The sequence below is a fragment of the Anopheles nili genome, chromosome 2, assembly GCF_943737925.1.
Source record: "Anopheles nili chromosome 2, idAnoNiliSN_F5_01, whole genome shotgun sequence".
Classification (NCBI taxonomy): domain Eukaryota; kingdom Metazoa; phylum Arthropoda; class Insecta; order Diptera; family Culicidae; genus Anopheles; species Anopheles nili.
The window spans coordinates 50,410,442-50,429,594 of record NC_071291.1 but is presented as its reverse complement, the minus strand read 5'-3'; the positions used below and the strand labels follow the sequence as shown (position 1 = coordinate 50,429,594).

General features: G+C 35.3%; 3 protein-coding genes across 3 annotated transcripts; 1 reads left to right on the top strand and 2 right to left on the bottom strand.

Annotated features, from left to right (window-relative positions):
- The first annotated feature begins 1,574 nt into the window (after window positions 1-1,574).
- Window positions 1,575-4,723, top strand: LOC128725370 (fas-binding factor 1 homolog). The gene is made up of 2 exons (XM_053819114.1): window positions 1,575-3,635; window positions 3,701-4,723. The coding sequence occupies exons 1-2, from the start codon at window positions 1,575-1,577 to the stop codon at window positions 4,721-4,723; spliced, it is 3,084 nt and encodes a 1,027-aa protein (XP_053675089.1).
- Window positions 4,724-4,854: 131 nt separating this feature from the next.
- On the bottom strand, window positions 4,855-5,992 carry LOC128725360 (chymotrypsin-2-like). The gene is made up of 4 exons (XM_053819103.1): window positions 5,938-5,992; window positions 5,430-5,878; window positions 5,191-5,355; window positions 4,855-5,133 (listed from the first exon to the last, which is right to left on the bottom strand). Exons 1-4 carry the CDS (start codon window positions 5,990-5,992, stop codon window positions 4,855-4,857), a joined length of 948 nt encoding a protein of 315 aa, XP_053675078.1.
- Window positions 5,993-6,368: 376 nt separating this feature from the next.
- LOC128721555 (rab11 family-interacting protein 4B) lies at window positions 6,369-11,474 on the bottom strand. Its single transcript, XM_053815317.1, has 6 exons — window positions 10,773-11,474; window positions 10,302-10,436; window positions 9,520-9,806; window positions 9,148-9,439; window positions 8,754-8,792; window positions 6,369-7,716 (listed from the first exon to the last, which is right to left on the bottom strand). Exons 1-6 carry the CDS (start codon window positions 11,472-11,474, stop codon window positions 7,597-7,599), a joined length of 1,575 nt encoding a protein of 524 aa, XP_053671292.1. The 3' UTR covers window positions 6,369-7,596.
- Window positions 11,475-19,153: the final 7,679 nt, after the last annotated feature.

The window sequence follows — 19,153 nt, the reverse complement described above, 5'->3', positions numbered from 1 at the left end:
CAACTGAAAAAGGATTTTTGGTTAGCCAGATACGTAGGAAAATTCGGAATTGCTAAAAAAAAAGATTAAACGAAAAATAAATGACTTCATCAAAATAAAACCCTTCTTTATTTAAATAATAAGATTGATAAGCTTACTTGTTCGCCAGGTTAGCTTAGTTTTATTCCGAATATGATTCTAGAAAATTTTATCCTCAACAATCACAAACGATTGAAATTTAGCTATGAGCCAAAACAAATTACACAATACTCTGCTATGCATTAGCTGCTATCCAAAACATTCAAAATATTGATACACGCTCGCATTGACATTATAAATGCCAGAAATGGCACATGCCATAGTTTGGCACTGGGATCCGTCAAATATGAAAACCAAATTGTTTACACTTACCAAAATCACTTCTTGTGTTGTTGATTGGCCTGTATTAGTACTATGTACTCCAATTCCAACTAGTGTAAATGTAGTGGCAACGTAATTACTATTTTGGTTTATCTTTATTTTAAGTCTAAAATGATATTAAACTGAATGTAAATAAGTGAACTTCGAGCAGCATATTCAAATTGAATATACACATCCACTAACTTCTCTGCATATTTTGAACGAATTCAATTTAGGCGGGAAATATATTAAGTTAACTTTAAATTCAATTATTTTAAAGGACACACGCATAATGTTTATAATCTAAAGAAAAAATGTAACGCGATATTGCTGAATGGTACTTTTTTAAATAACAAGAATAAATAAATCCAATTAAGGCGATCTCACTTAATGGATCCTGTGTAGAAAGAAACAGTTTTTGCGAACGTTTTACCTTGTAACAAATGCATACCTGTTACATCTTTTGAAATGAATCTTATCGATATTTTGGATTTCGTCATCTGCCTACACTATGTGTATTTATTAATCAGTCCTTAGAATCTAATAAAAAATACTCTATTTTAAAAACCAGATGCCGTAATCAAATCTAAACATGCTTATTTTGCATCAGACTTAAAAATGTAATGTTGAATTCGACTGTTTTATTTTGTTATGCTGCCTTACGTTGAATCTACATTGCAGATTATAAATTTATAATGCGATTCAAAAAGACAAAACATTTATATTAGCCATTTTTTAAAATTTGCCACACTTCTAGACAACGACTTATTTCTTGATTCTTGTTCAACTGATTTGTTCTTCTTCAACTTATTTTGGTTACAAGGTGATAAATAACATGATGTATGCTATCTCCATTATTATAATTCGAATATATTTAGTACTCAATTTAGCACATATCATATAGACTATAATTTATATTTTACTAGCATAATAAGTATCACCCCAAAAAACTCAAAATAATGGAGTTATATTTAGTTACATAAAAAATAATTAATTAGATAAAATAATAATTACAGAAAATGTTTGTTATATCTAGCGTTTATGAACTTCTTTCAACTTGAATGTTTGGTAAACTGGTAAGCATGTGTAACCGTTTCTATAGCAACGGAAGTATATCAACAAATTTCCTCTTGTTTATGTGTTCCTTCGTAATACTCAGCAGTTTGAGTTCAGAGATTGTTTTAAATAATTTGAAAATGAATTTTGATCTTGATGACCCTTTGGAAGGTTTGTTGAGCGATGGTAGTAATGACAGTTTATTTGGGAACGAAACTGCCAACAAATCGATTAAGGTTAGCAAGAATAAAACAATGGAGGAGTTATTTGGTATTAATACTACCGATGCAGCGAATAATGAATCAATTGCTAAAGCTGCTGAACACACCACCGCTGTGATTGAAAAAATCCAAACAGCATCAATGGACTACGCAAAAACTTCAACATCTGTTCATCAACCGTCCAGTTTATCTAGCATGCAAGGCAAAAAATCTGAAACATATGTTATGAAAGCGGAGAGCTCAGCAATTTCTATCAAACCTGTCACACCGCAAAAGAAGGAAATTTCCTTTGATGACAATGATTTGCTTGCCGACTTAGGGTTTGACCCAAAAAAGCCTAAATCAAAATCCAACATGCTTGACGATATTCTTGGCGATTCATTGTCCTTGTCAACCAAAGAGGTATCAGCTAAAAGTTTGGTGGGAAAACCAAAGCAAAACTTTGTCACAACGTTAGAAGAGCCAAAAACAGCAGGAAAAAATTCAAATCGTCAATCAGCAGGCACAACAGAAACGTTGCAATCCGAAGGTAGCATCGCGCCAAGTAGTACTACTGCACCGGGATCTGCTGGCATCCTCCGTCGAAGCAGCCGTCGGAAATCGTCTGTTTCCATGCTTGTCGATCCGTTGGGGCTGTTTGGTAACACTTCGAATGGGAAGCCCACTTCTTCTGAATTGAAGCAACACAAAGCAAAAAGTGGTCCAAATTGGTTGGGTTTGAATGACGAAAGTGTTTTGAATGAAAAAGAAGGAGCATCAACGGTAGTTCATAATCCCGATTCTCTCCACGGTGAATCAACCATTCTTGAAGCACTTAAAACGGAAAACGTTATTTCTTCAGAAAATAATTTGTTGGAATCGACCACAAAAACATTAGTTGTCCAAACTCAACCTATCGGGCAATTGGAAGAAATTACAGTCGATAGTGCCACAATCACTAGTACCCTTCAACAGGCAGAAGCAAAAACACAAGGCGCCATTGCTACAATGCAGCAGCAGGAGTTTCACCTATCGCTAGCTAATCAAATGGCGTTACAGGAAAAAGCTCTAATTGAGATGCAAGAAAAACAGTACATCGTACTTAAACGTCAAGAAGCTCAATTTAACGAGCTCCTACAGAAGCAAATATCTCGACAAAGTGCACTAGAAGACGTCCTTGCAAAACAGCAAGAACGAATTAACGCTAACATTCATCTCATAATGAGTCAAACACCGCCAAAGTCTGCATATTCTTTTCTTGAACATAAAACGTTAGAACATTTAGATAAAGAAACACCCGACGATAAGCATGCTGGAAACGTAGAAATTCATTCGATCATTAAAAGATTGGAGATGGAAAAGCTTCAGCTAGAGGACATGATGTCAAATCTTTCTTCGAATCACGAGCAGGAACTTTCAATTCTTGAGGCTAGCTACAAAAAGCAAACGAGTTTTCTGGAAGACAGCGTCAGTATCATGGAAGCACGGATGAAGCATGATAATATGCATATGCAAGAATTTTACAAGGCTAAATTAGATTTTATCGAGCAGGAGAAGCTTAAGCTCATAGCTGATCACCAGGCGAAAGTGCAAATGATCGAGGACCAGCATCGAGGCTCCATTGAAATGCTTAAGCAGAGCTACGACGAAAATCTAGAGCAGCTGCGACAGGATCACAAGGAAATGATAATCAGAATACGCGAGTCGAAAATCCTCGAGTTTTCTGTTATGCAGGAAAACCAATCCTATCTGCAGGCATTGAAGAACGCTTCCAACTATCTGGAAACCGCATCCGGTGACTTACAGCAGCTTCGTGACACGCTCCAGGAGCAGATTGAGTTCTCTCAGAATGAGAAAGAACTTCGATTAGTGCAACGTGAAAAGCAAATCGAAGACCAGCAAAGACTAATTCAACGCTCAAGAGACGCAGCGTCGGAGGAAAATGCACGTCTACTAAAATTAGTTGAACTGCTTGAGAGTAAAGTTACCGAAATGTCTAAGGTAAGACCGATGTTCATTCGGTGATCATAACGTAAGATTCATTTTGAATTTCATTTTGCGCACAGGTATCCTCCGAGGAACGCTGGGAGTATAAGCAAAAATGTGCGAAACTTGAAGCAGAACGACAAGGCATAGATAAAGAAAAGCAATTTATTCGAGAACGGCACGACCGCGAGGATGCCCGAATAACCGAACTAAAACAGGTACAACTAGAAGAGTATTCTCGTATGATGGAAAAAGTGGCACAAGAGCGACAAGTGCTTTTGGAAGAGAAAGCGAAGCTAGAAACCCTTGCTCAGCTACAATCAAGCACATATCCAGTTGCTGCTGGCAGAACCAGCGTGGAGGTTAAAGCTGCTCTTAAAGTAGCCGAAGAAGCAGCTCGCCAAGCTGACGAGGAGAAAGAACGTTACATGCAGATGCAACGACAAATGGAAGCAAAACGTCGAGAAATTCAAATCCGCGAGAATCAGCTGCGGGAAATTAAAAACGAGTTGGATGCTAGCAGAGAGCTCACGCGTGAAAAGGAGCGTAATGCGGGTGCGATATATCAGACTCTTCGCAAAGCGGAACGAAACATGCTACTGAAAGTTCAACTGGTTCAGCGGCAATTCCGGGAGGTGTCTGAAAGGGAAGACCGTTTAGCCAAGGATAAGATAGAATTTAGCAAGGAACGCATGGAATTGCAGGCTGCAAGAAGAAAGCTGTCACAAACACGGTGCAGTCTTTGCAAAATTGGAGACAAATCTCAAGAATTGGGTGATATTTTAACCACGAACACAGATTCAGTCGCAGACGATCTTAAATTGGAAGCAAACTTTGCTGAAATGCAAAGTCGTTTGGGCTCTACGGGTTTGAAATTTGGTGAATTTTTCGACGACGAAATTGAGCGGCAATTGAATCTGATTGTAGAGTACAACCAGTTGGAGTCATCTGACGCTGCGGCTCTGAATGATACGACAGATCATCAAGAACGGCATTGTGAATTCGATGCGGATCCTACGCTACAAAAGTTAGACACGTATTTTCTACATTTGTCATCAAATAGAAGGTTAGAAAGCAATATCAATGACTACAAAATGTTATAAGGTACAAATGGTTTTAAGAAATATAATCCGTACGAAACTTGGATAATAGGTAGTGTCTTCGTAAATTCATACGTTGTAGTTGCTGCTTTCCAATGGCATAAAACATTTGCTGTTGTACATATTTTTCAAAACTACATCTCACTATTTAGTAAACTTCTGCGATTCCTTGTAGATGCTTTACTTTTCAATAACATTTGAGCAGCGATATTACGTACAACTTTACACATATCCGAAAAATTTACGTAATCGTAATTGATAGCGGTCGTTTTAACAATCCATTCATAATGGTTCCACAATCGTTCAAATCCACCGGGTACATCTGAATTGCAGGCTCTGTAAACGTACGACATAATCCCCACAAGCTGCGGGTATCCATCTTCGATAACAACCAATGGTCCACCAACGTTGCCCTGGTTGTAAAATGACATTATTAGCGGCATTCCGACTTATGACAATTTATACCATACCGTGCACACGCTACCGGTTCCATTGGTAAAGATACAAACTCTTGTGTCATAGACAAAATCTTGAAGATCCCAAAAAGTTAGCAGCGCTTTGCAATAGTCGTTAGAAATTGCTTTGGCTGTTAGTTTTTGAAGCCTTTCCTTAAAATCGTCCTGCGTTGCAATGTCCTACAACCAACAGGTATACAGCCATGAGGTGTATATCAAATGGAATGACAAGCGTTAAAATATAAATGCTCTACCTTTTCTGCTCCCCAGTCCGTGTACAGAACAAAGCTATTTTCCAATAGTGGACCTCTATACAGGTTGATTGGTTGTACGTATCTATTAAATTCAATGAACTGAAGAACTCTTACCACTGCTATATCGTTTCGGGCAGCTTCGAAATCGAAACTGGGATGATACAAATACGAATGTATAGAGCGAAATTGGTCATCGGTTTGAGATTTGAGTTGCACTTGCCCAAACCGTATCCGTGCCAAGTTTGACAACGGTAGCTCAGGAAATTGCCGCAACAGCTTCCATATAAACGAGGCCTGTGTTATAATGTAACGGATGTTAAGGATGGCACCACTTCCCAAATGACGGTCTTGTTCAATCAATCTAAATGATACTTGATACGGCACTTCCCATTCCTCAGCATCAGTTCCTGAGGCTATTCGGTTATCGTGTTCATCAGCTTGCAACAATGCTATTAAAGGTGATTTACTTATCTGAACTGAATCTGTACTTTTACCTGTATTTCATTACCTGTGCAAATCCAAAGTAACAATGTAAGAAACACCAACCTATGCCGGAATGCCATTCTGGTGATGGTCAACACGCTACTATTGACTTCTGCCTACACATGGCGATATGGTAGTGAATAAATGATTTTTTCCTTTCACATTTCAACCGTAAACGGGCAATCAATCATCCAAATTTTATTTTTCGGATACCTAGATAACAACGAACGATAAGCGAATGAACACTCAACATCGGAGGCGTGTGAAATGTCTAACGCCTGATTAGTAACTCCTTTGTAAGCATTAATCAGTTGGCAAACATCGAAACATGCCGAGCATACATTTATAATTACAGATGATTACCAAAATGATAGATTTGAACTCCCATGTTTCTAATTCTACACAATCGTCATTACACAGTACACAGTCAGTGACACAGTATACATAAAATTCGAGTTATGCTATATGTAGTTTTATTTCGGCAAATTGGTTTTAAGTAGTAATACAGATGGGGTAGAACGCTATTTTGGCATCCATGCTGTTAAAAGAGTGCGTCTCTGCTCACTCCGTAACGTTTCATAAATACAACTTGACTTAAAAAAAGCAAACCGACCTAACAGGCACTTCAACTGTCTTTTGCTAGTCTATTATCGACGACATAAGACATCCTATCATTTGCAATGATTCTTAACTCAAAGTGATCTCATTTTGCCTGTAAAGACACGCTTCAAATTGTTTTACGTCACTCTATCAAACTTCGGTTGTTCAAAAAGGTAATATGGTATAACTTCAGTAACATTAAATTACTCATGAAAATTTCGTATTCTGCTAATTTGTAAATAGTGCCTCCAAATGTAACCTACTACTTTTTCGTTGAAATGCAAATTGCATAGTTACGTAATTTTTTTTTGTTTCATAAAACATTATCAAGAACTATCAAAATCGCGTCACCACATGTGTCCTCCTGTTAACTTTGCTCACGAATTAAGAGTGAACAAATTTTAACGAAACCTGAATCATTAACGTAGCATTCCAAAGGTTTGTAAACATTATACTTAAATAAATGAAGAGTTTAAAAGCGGAGTTAGGCATTGTTAAGTTACACAATGCATTTTGATTGCAAAATAGATATTTTATTCAAAATTTTCTTGGCCATCATTCATTTGTCATTCATTTTCTTTTTAGAGTACTCTCCTTTAAAGACTCGTGTAAACACCGCACACGTATTTTACGTAAAATGAATTCAAATTATATTTTATTCTATTGAAGGCTACTGTTGAGTTATCACGTTTCTTTAAATCGTAGGTAATACTAAAACAAATAATGACGTACGATATTCTGTAGAGAGTACGCACTTACTGATCTTTACTGTTTGCTTCATTGTTGTGTAGTAGTAGTAGTAGCAGTACAGAATCGTAATGAACTAATGCAATCATAAATAGGGAGTAATTTGAAATAGTGAGGTCTTCTACTCACTGAACAACTTTGTTCCATTGTCTACAGTAGTCAGTTATATAAAACACATGTATATTGCTTAGGTTACTGCTTTTCGACGTTATCATTGTCTATCAATGCCATAAATTTGTAGTTTACTACCGGCTTTAAGTATGACATACTTAATATAGACCACCAAACAATCCAGAACTCGAAGACCTTATAAAACGGCCAAACGACATCATCAGCATTATGCTGCTTTCACTTCTAACAGTTGCGGATAGTTTTCCACCACATTCAATAACATCGTATCAATGTAGTGTTTCAGTCGTCGATTTTCCTCTTCTTTTTCCTGGAACGCTTCCTGTAACTGTAAGAGAAAATGTAGCTTCGATAAAACATAACTATACTGTATTATGTTCAAAACAAAAAAAATTAAACACAAACCACCAAAACCACGAGGTAGATTATAGCTAAATAGTATTATTAGCCTCACAATCATTAATGTGATACAAAAATGACTTATAATAGTCAGTAAGTTCATAGTGAAAAACTTTCTCGACTAGATTGTTGCACCGTAGATGTCTTATAATAATTTAATAGCACACATATTTTTACACGGTTAATAGTGTTTCAGCTTTTAACATAAAAATCCGGTTAGTGATAACGAAGGCGCAGAAATTTAAAATCCATCGAAAGGAATAGTGGAGTTTTGGAGACATGTGAGAAAATTGTAAGTGAAGGACTTTATTTACGAAACAAAGAAAAGCTGTCAATTCTTGCTTTAGTGGATCGTTCGTTAAATACGCTCAAGAATATTTTTCATATGTCAAAGAATATAGAATCTCGACTAATGAGAAACGAAACAAGAAATAAAAAATAGACTTCGATTATTCGGGAAAATCAGCAACATTTTATAAATGATAGCACTAGAACGCACTTGCACTTACTGCATATTAGAGCAAGAAAGAGTGAATGAAGGCAAAGGCGCTACATGAAAACACAAAGAGAAACATTGTTAGAACCTTAATTCTGAACAGTCCACCCAAATTTCATTCTACGGATGTTTAATGTACATCTTTGCTACATAATCGACCGTTTAAGGCACATTATTGCTGCTTCATCTGCTAACATAAATAATAGGTATCTATGCAGTTAGCTGTGTAGATGAATACCAATACCCCGAAATATTGAAACTGCTTAAAACGGAAATCTCTAATCAGAATCTTAGTGTATAAAATATAAATCACAAGCACCCAATTGTATCATGCACAAGAAGCTAAACAAAAAGAATACACAGTAAATGTGAGTGTGTGTGTGTGTGTGAGAGAGAGAAAGAGAGAGAGAGAGAGAGAGAGAGAGAGAGAGAAAAGAAAAAGAGACCGGCGCCGTTATCGTCGAACTAACCTGTGTTAACGACGCTAAAGTGGTCGAATCAACGGTATCCTGTGAAGAGGATGAAAAGAAGACACAGAAGCGAAACGAAATGAAAACAAATGAATAATTTTACAAATCGTCTTGACTGCCCACACATAAAAGATCTGTTAGATGGGACAACTAGTATGGTAGAAATTACCGTACAATAGTTGACAGACAAGTGATACCGAGATGCTATATTGCTATAACTGCTGATTAAAAATTAAATTACCATTTGAAGTTTTAATGAAACGTGGTGTGACATGAAGAAACAAAAACGCAACGACCTAACTATTTGTAACCTATTTGTTTGAAAGCACTTTAGTTCTCTCGTGTCAATAAAAAATTGCAAACAGCAGGAAATACTTTTTGAAAAATGCTATACCTGATTCTGACTCATAGCTTCCAGCTCTTGAGCCAAACTGTTTGAGGCACCAAGTAGATTGCGTCCTTCTTCGATACTACGGGTCAGCATCATAGCTTGTAGTTCTTCGTTCGATTCTTCAAGTGATTTATTTTTCTGGCGAAGTTCGTCCATTTCTTGATGCAGTTCGTCTAGCCGGAGTAACTCCGGCGATGTTGTCGGTAAAGCAGGACCACGCTCCGAACGAAGTCGTTCGCATTCTTTACCTAGTTCTACCATCAAATCCTCGGCTGCTTGCTTATCGGCTTTATGCCTGTAAGATAGTCATCCAGAACCGCAGTCACATCAAGAAAATGAATCAGATTCAACAACAATGAAGTTGATTACACTTACTTCTTTTCTTCTGCTCTTGCCTCGGCAAGATCTTGTTGAGAGATCATCAGCGAGTCACGAGCTCTCTCCAGTTTCTCCTCAGTCGCATGCAAATCGGCCGCCTGTTTATCGCTTTGCAAACGCAACCGCTGAATTTCCTCACGTAAACTGGTCACTTCCATTTCGATCGTTCGTATCCGGATCTGACAGTTTTCATTTTGTAGCTTTGCTTCCCGCTCGACACGAGCCAACAGTTCTCGATGGCGTTTTTGTTCTTCCGTTAACCGTTCTTCCGCACGTAGCTCAGTCTGATTCAACAAGAATATGAAGAAAAAAGCATTGCTAACAATCAATCTCTATGATGAACGAATGAAAAAGCCCTTGGGCTGGGCCATTCGTTTCCGGTCGGCTAGTTTGACCGTTTATTCATGGGGTTCAACCATATTGTATGAATATCGAAAGGCCAAGAAGTAGTTGACCACACACACACACACACACACACACACACACACACACAGAATTTTGTAATCAAAAAATTTACTAAATGTTTATCATAAAAAAAAACGTATATTAAAAATAATAAAAGCTAAGAAACTTTAAAAATTAAAATGAGAAAAAGATAATTAAATAAAATTATCGTTCTCGATGATGTTCTTTTATGGGAATCTAGATTTTTTTATTGGCCTTGTATAGTTACGCATTTTATAATACGGTTTTATGGTTCTAATTATAAAACGTGTAGCTATCACAAATTTCGATATTAAACAGCAATATCACAGTTTAATCATTGCCCAAAAACTTACCTCTCTTAACTGTTCTTCAAGCATGTGATATCGAGCCTGAAGTACTGCATATTCCGTTTTAGTTCTACTCGTACGATCGTCTACATTGTTTTGTGTATCCGCCAGATTGCTGACCTGCCGTTGTAGTATTTCAAGCTACAAATTGTCAAAAAAAAAAACAAATAGAAAAATTTTATTACAACCTATATGTTTACGACTAGTTGTGAACCTTGGGATACAAATACAAAGCATGATGAATCATATGTCCACAGTTGGTACACGCAACCATACACATTTTCTAGGGTTGAAAACCTTTTCCATAATTCTCTTAAAATAGCTTTTTAAAAATATTCGCAACACATTTTTGAGAAAGACGTCATTCAAGCAGCAAAAGTAAGTGAACAAAAATATCGCTAGTTTATGACTCGTGGATTTTCTCAAATATTCATAGTGTGAGACGATGATACATGTCGACTTCAATAAACTACTTACTTGTTCGTTTAAATTATCACATAAGTCAGTTTTGATTAGGTCGCTCATTCTACTGCTACTATTGCTCGATTTCAATATATACTTATTGCTGAGTTCTGGATTGTCGTTGATCAGCTTAAGATTGTTGTTAATCAAATTATTTTTGGCATTTTTTTCCTCGAGGGTGACTGAGCTGATGAGGTTATTTGTTTTGTTGTTGAGCATCTTAATGTTTTGTATTCCAACAGTCACACTACTGTTAGCTGTAATGCTATTATTGTTCAGTTGATGCATGTCAAGAGTATTTCCAATTTGGTTTACGTTGCTGTAGTCGTCCAGAAAAAAACCTGATTGAGGCTCGGACGAAGGAAAATCATTTGGATGCAAGCTGAGGAACGTTTCCTCGTCAATCAACACAGGGTGATCCGGAGGGATATACTCGTTTAAGCGTAAATCTTCTAGACTAGATGAAGACGTTCGTGATTGCTTTTCAAGCGGCGTGTTGCCGATAATACCATTATTTGCAGCATTTCCCGGGACTGTGGGACCAACAAATTCGAATTGGCCTTGCCACATATCGTAATCTAAATCCAGACTGTCGGGCTGACTGGTAGAAGACGAAGTTGTGGTTGTTGTTGGCGTCGTGGACACATAGTCGACCTTTTTTGTGGTAGCCATCATTTTTAACGGAGAAAGTTTATCACTAAGTCGGTGCCAATCCATTGGACAGGCTGTAATAGGTCATTATTTTCACGGCACTATCACTGTCGGTGGTTTCATGAGCTTGTCATTATTTTCAATAATCACTTTTAATTAGTTTTTATGCACATATTTTGAAGCTAAAAACTGTTTCACATTAATAACAAATTCATTCATTTCGTTGTTTTGGAAAATATTAACTACCAAGTACTTTCAAGATCCCATGCTTACGAGTGTATGATTTGCGTTATTAACAAATACTAAGGCAATTGGTACTTTTTTTGTTTTTAAGGTTGATACCATGGAGTTCAATTTTACACACGCAACAAGAACTTTTTGAAACGAGAAATATAATGTGGAAACCAAACATTTGTTTAAGCCATATTTAATTCGACCAGATTACTAATTAAAACTTATTTCACATTCTGTCTTTTGATACCTGACGTATGATACACACGAATTATTGATTAGAAAATTATGATTAACTCAACGATCAGCAAATTTTGCAACGTAAGAAGCATAATTTAATTTCGTAAAACATCTTGCAATCGTAGGGTCAAAATTAAGCAGTTATGTTATTTACTTCGAGTCAACTCCAGAATCAATACTAACTAAATTAACATAAACTGTCGCACCATTAAATGCTCATTTCCTTCCGTTAACATAAACTGTTACAATAAACAAGTAAAGTAAGGAATCAAACCAACAACCAGACATTTGTCTCTACAGTTTCTTGCATAGACAATCAATTTTCCATTTGTTTGCGGAATAAAATGGAGAAGAAATCATAAAAAAAACGGTCAATGACCTACACGCAATTGCCATAAAAGTATGGAGATTTCTTTTTTTTAATGTTTGATGATCTTTTTTCAAGTGGATATCACTTGTTTGAAAACGTCAAAAACACAACCAATAAATACAATCTTCTCATTGCTTTGTGTTCTGTTACTTCACAATTTAGAACTTGTTTACTAGATATGTTAGAAAATTATAAATTTTTCAAACCAGTCTTGTTGGTGTTTACTATTCTTCTTACTTAATCGGTGGCTTGAGCACTATAAAATAGACCACAATACAGTAATGCTCTTTGCTTTATCCCAAAAATAATCGATTTTAATGGAGAATGTATGATATATCGATAACTAGAGCCATAGCTAAGCAGAAGTATTCCTTATTGTATTTTTAAAATTTAGTTCTTGTATTCCAGGAAGATTACTTTTACGTAAACTAGATTAAACTAAAAATTGATTAAGTTCTGTTACTCATTGTGTTTGCATTTGCATCTCGATATGAGATCCACGTGGCCACAGAGCCAATGGCACAGTACACCGATTTATTGGCAAAATATTCAACAATGTTCAGAGTGTTCAAAAATACATGAATCACACCTTCCATAGTTAGGTGAGTCCAGTTGTATATAATAACTTCTTTTATCATTTTCCAGCCACCTATAATGAATCGGACTAATGTGGTTCCCTGTCTGGTTTGCTTGTCACTCGTTTGAAAAATCACTTCTCTATTTAAAAAATAATTAGAATCGTATATGAAAAATTGCATGTCAATTAAATTGTACATGGTATAACATAATGCGATCAATATTTTCTGGGGAAAGGAATATGTCGAAAAAAGACATACAGTTAAGTGATAAGGCTAATCAGAGAACGCAAGTTTATTTTTGTTATGCCGATCGACCTTTGGTACAAAATACAGTTCATTTGTCTTTCGTTATCTCGAATTGATGTACTGTTTAAATCCCGCATCATGTTCTACAAAGCGGAAGAATTCAACATCTCAGCAGTTTCGATACTGTCGAGGCGTCCCAGAGCCTTCCAAAATAAATCGGTAGAATTTAATTAATAATTAATTAATTCTTAATTAATTTAATTTCTTACACTCAAATCTATCTTAATTTTTAATTTCTTATACCCAAATCTATCTTATATCAAATCTATCAATAAACTGTTAATTCACGTTAGTATAACCACTCAGTGTGCTGCTGCAACGTGTTTACGTAAAAAGTGTATCAAACGGCTCAATTACTTGGAAATTTATCACTTGGACACATATACAAAGTATCCAAGCAACCACACAATCGAACAACGTGTCTTTTATGTAGACTTTTATGGCAAAAAAATTTACTGTGAAACGAAGACATAAATGGACCTACGAAAAGTACAACAGTTTAACATTACTTCTAACATAGTTTCGCTTCGCATGAGATGAAAGAGATGTGCAGATTGAAGAGAGAAATAAGACTGGCTTACGGTTACCTAGCCTATCGCCTACCACGCGAATTGTTATATCTGTACTGCCCCCGCAGGTGTGAAACTGGTCCAGTAAATATGCCGGAAGCCGTGGGTGAGTGGCAATGGTGCATAATCGTAGAAACACAGAAACTACGAAAGACACGGTGGCCAGATGGTATTTAAATGCAAAACAGGAAGTTTTAAAGCAAGAGATGGAGTTGATAAATAAAAAATATACAATTGCTACTCTGCAACCAACAAGATGAGCGGAATTTATTTTTTAATAACTTCATTGATTTTATACAAAATTGACAATTATTGATAAACTATTCAATTGTAATTATTGTAATCATCGGTTGCAACATTGCACAAATACATCGTTGTAAAACGTACATCACAAGAACTTCAGTTGATAACAAGCGTCTTCGACACTTGAGATGAATTTGAAAGAGAATCATAAGCCGTGTGTAACAAGCGGCTTTTAATGTTAAATTGATTCATTCAACAGCAACCTTCCTTAAACATATTAGACTGCTTCGCATAGCTTAGCTTAAATTAAAATAATTCAAAATAAAGTTGTTTTTTCAAGGGAAGCACATATGTTCATGAATAGATGAAAATACATGAAAAAAAAAACAATCTCTACAAAGCAACAAAAAAAACAGAACATATTTTTGAAAAATATTCCATATTTTTAAATCATGACATAATATGTTCCATGACTAGAAAATTTATACAACTGTTCATGGTAAACTACACCACTGATTCATACTAATAATTTGATGAGCTAAAATTTTATCCACAACTACATTTGTATATAAGAGCATTATTTGCATCATTTCACCACTATTTCTCAATACATAGAAATAACTGCTGAACTCCGTAAAATTATGTGACCCACTTTAAGATATGTATCCACCGAAACAATTATGTAAGGTGCAGCATGAATATATTAGGTTTAATTTCTAATTTCCGTTATTTCTGGCAAATTCATATTGAGTATGAAGGTTCAAATTTTATTTGGAACAATTCAAAAAATTAGCATTGTTCCTGCACAAGTAATACCAAATCATGGCAAGTAACCCTTTGATAAGGCACAAAGCATAACTACTTGCAAATGCAGAGCGTACTTGTTATGATGCATTCCATCTATTGAATGTCACTAATGTTCATAATTTTGAGGGCTTAGCCTTGAGAAACATAATTAAACATTGCAACATTGCATATTATAGTTGCAAACAAAATTGAGCATATTACTAGCAGTAACTTATCAAATAAAAAAAAATAATGTCCAGCATTGCATGAGTTTTAGCGATATGAATTTTAATGCAGGAATTATCAGACGAAAATAAATCAACCCATTCTGAAAAGTTGAATAACTCTTAATGCTACTGGGAGCTACTTTTTTATACGATGATGACATTCATGTCTCAACTAGCTCAATTAGTTTTTGAATTCCAATTTATTTTCCCTTGCAAACCCGTACTAAAGAAACTGCAATTAAGTATGCCCTATCTACAGAGCTACTTTGCATAGGCCTCTGATTTTAGATGTTGTACAGACGTTACCTAACACTCTAGGTTCGAAGGCGTGACACTTCCTTTTCTACAGGCTGAACTGAGTTGAATATCTTTTGTTGTTGGTTACACTAACCTAATGCACCGTAAAAGATCTCCTAGTTACATCGACCTTCTCTGTGTTGAAGACACAGATCATTGGAATGATCTGATATAAGAAAAGCGTTACATAACTATACATCGTACTGAGATCGGCGATGTTGTAATGTCTAAATAAATGACAATGTTCAAAACAACACAACTACATAGATCATATAAAACATGAAAGCAGCGTTGAAATGACATTTTTTCATATTTGAGTCTACATAGATACGTTGTTGGAAGCAAATATTCTAGCTTCGAAAGATACAGTGCACCCACTCTATGGTATACTAAGTGTTTACTTGTAATTACTCCGAAACTGCAGATGTATTATAATCTTGTTTTGAGTTAGAGACGCACGCATGGGAATTGGTTTATTTTCAATAAACAATAAAATTTGAAACAAAAATGATTTAAAATAACTACTAATTATGGACATATTATCTTCCGCATAAATAAATGATCTTTTCACCATTTTTATTTAACTACTTATTCTATTTTACAAATTTTTCTTACCAAATTTAAGACAGCATTGAGAATGATTTTAATCAGCTATCAGTACGTGAAATTTATCACTCAATCAATGAATTTTTTTTAAATATTAAAGTAACAGGAAAACTAACGTATAGTAAAGTTATTTTAGAATCAAAAATATAAATTAACCAATAATTGCTTAAAAGATGAGCGTAGAATAAACTTATCAAGCGTGTCCAGCGAACGACCTTCGTAATTACTGGTCTAATTTAGGAAGCCTAATGAAATAGAAATTTACCCTCACAAATTTAACTGACCTAGTTCCGTCCAATTTCCAAACTTTCTATTCCATAAAATCAGCGTGCCTCAGAAACAGTTATTTTTTGTTTCGTTTTACTTTGCAGATAACTGTTATTCTTCACCTTTTCAACCCGTAGATCATCTCCACATAGCTGAAAAGCATCACGGAAATAATTTAATATCAAAAGATGTTTGCTTTACACATCAAGTGATAATCTGCTTGAATGATTCATGACAGCAGCAAGCTTGTTGAAACCAGTCAGTCAGTCGTACAAAATTTATTGAAATATCCTAATCAAAAATTATCAGACTACGGTATAAGTATTATTAAGTTTTAAATAAGTTATTGTTAATGACCATCTAATAGATCTCTTTTATAATTTTTATTAAGCAGTATTTTGTACATGTGGATATGTGACACAAACAGTTCTTTTGGTGCCTATACAATTGATATAGAAAATTTTGTTTTAAATTGTTTATGATCATCAAAATTATATGCAATGAAATTCTATGAAAATTCTTGTGCATGTTGTATTTTTTTGCATTGGTAAAAATGACTAGAATGCGAAATATCCGAAAAGTATACGCTATGCCAAAAATAAAAACAAAACAAAGAAAAAAAAATATATAAAATATCATCAAAAGAGTTCAAAAGCGAGAATTCAATTTTTTACCAATCCTTCAAAAATCTTTTGCATAATTTGAGCTTCATGCTTGAGTTTGCAAAACCTGCAGTGAAACTCAACATTGCGAATAAAGCGAATTTGTAAGAACAGAACATTTTTTTACCAGAATATATGCTCAAAACAAACTATCTTAGCCTAGAATATGTTGCTCGCTGCGCTAATGGATTTCCTACTAACTACGTCACGCAACATATAGATAGAGTGGTACACTTTATAAGATATGTTTAAGGCTTTTCCATGTAACACACAGCATTGTTAGCTGTACCGATTAGCAATGGAATTGTTTTACCGCATGTTCAACACACCTTAGCCATGGTCTATTTACTCCTAGTGTTTGGTGGTAGAAAACACCGTACTCCCGATGTTGTTTGTGCCAGGAAATGGGTCAAGCAACGGCAAGCCAGGAAACTACTTGAACTGGTAACTCCCGGAATACTTAATAATTCTTCTTATGCAATTTAATAACACTTTCCTACTAAAGTACAATAAGTCAGACACAATTATTGCACATTTCAAGATATGGTCCACCATGTCACCATGTTTTGTCATGTCAACAATAATTTAATAACTCCATGGTTGATGAACAATTTCACAATGAAATATGCTAGTGGTTTCCTATTAGGCTCTATAACTTCTGATACGTTCCTTTCATTGTCAAGTCTGTGCACTGTCCGGATATAAGTGAGAAAATTTGTTGGAGCAATGAGCCCCAACAAATGGGGCGATTTTCAAATTCTTTTCAACAGCCACTTCTTATTTATTTGACTCTTATTTTGATGTTCAAGCGTGCATTATTTTAGTTGTTCTATTTTATAATTTTCACCAATCATTGCAGTTAAAGTAGCACGACGCGTTTACGAAAAGTCTTTATCACTACTACCAGTACACATAGTATTTTACCGCAATATCGCGCAGCTTATACAATAGCAAAGTGCGTATACAAGATCAGCTCGCTATCAATTGATACACCACACCCTTCCAGTCTGTTGTAGGTTCCGTTTATTGTGCTTCAAATTCAAACGCAAACATGTACTAACAATTCAAACACTGATAAATAGAAGCTCCAAACCAGAAAAGCTGACCAATCAACTCTTTAGGCAAGCTTTATCATGGTGTAAATGATTTCCCTAGGACAGAAGAAGGAAAATACATTCTACTGAACTATATTCATTACAAAGGGAAATACCTTTACTTACAATGAAGAACATCATTCTGCCGCAAGGTAAATTAAATCTAACCGTCTTCTGTATATCTTGTACGGTAGATCTTTTATTGCTATTTGTTGTTGCTTGTTCCGTATTCCATTATCATTCAACGGAACGAAATGGTAATAATTTGAAATTCCTTGTATAACGCAGATCATGAATTTAAATGATGTCTCTTGTTTGTACCAAAGAAAAAATATTAACAACTTTTGAAATTTTTGGTAAAAAAAACTTATAAAATAAATATAAATATTTTTCTACATCCAACACTTTTCTATATTTTCAATTAGACCTAGACTTTCTAAAATGCTACATAGATACCTATTTTGCTTTTCTATGAATGAACTAATCCAAAATAAAAGGTGCAACATTAGGGAGAATGGATTTTCCACCAAAATTCATTGGTAGGAAGTGACAGCGTACTCTTGCCGGTTACGCATGACGTAAATGCGCTTAAATTAGCTCTGATGTGAAATCACCGAGCAAGCTTATGCGCGGACCACAACTAGTCGACTTGTGTGCGTGTTTTTTTGTGATTATGGGCATGAGGCAGTTTCAGCCGGAAAGGAGTTCACAAATGAATGATTTCAATATTAGAGTAGTGGAATCCATTTACTTTCGGCTTAAATTGTTTGAATGCCACATACTATAAGCGAGAGGTGCAGTAATTTCGATAACTAAATACCAGTAAATGTTTGTGTGTAAGTGATTTTTGCCATTTCCAGAAACAATAATCTCTCAATCAGCAGTGATATGAGATATGATATCCAAAATCTTCACAATGTTACAGATAAGATTTATTTTGTTGTAAATAGTAGTAAAAAATGTAATTTCTAATACAAAGTCAAGTTGAGATAATTAATTTGATATACTATGCTATTCAAGACATTTTCGCTAATGTTTAGCTTGATCTGCTACGCCCCTTGTGTGCCTTAGACCATTTCAATGAAACGAATTCTTTCATGCTTGATGACGGCCGCTAGGCGTATTTAGCATCATCACGAAAAGCATCGTAAGCCCTCATTTTTTGTCTTAATTAGAACTTGCTTTATCCACACTACTACTGCTGCGGTCGTGTATGCATGGAAGATAGCCATGAAATTATTTACAGCAGTGTCAGTTTCGTAGTTGGTA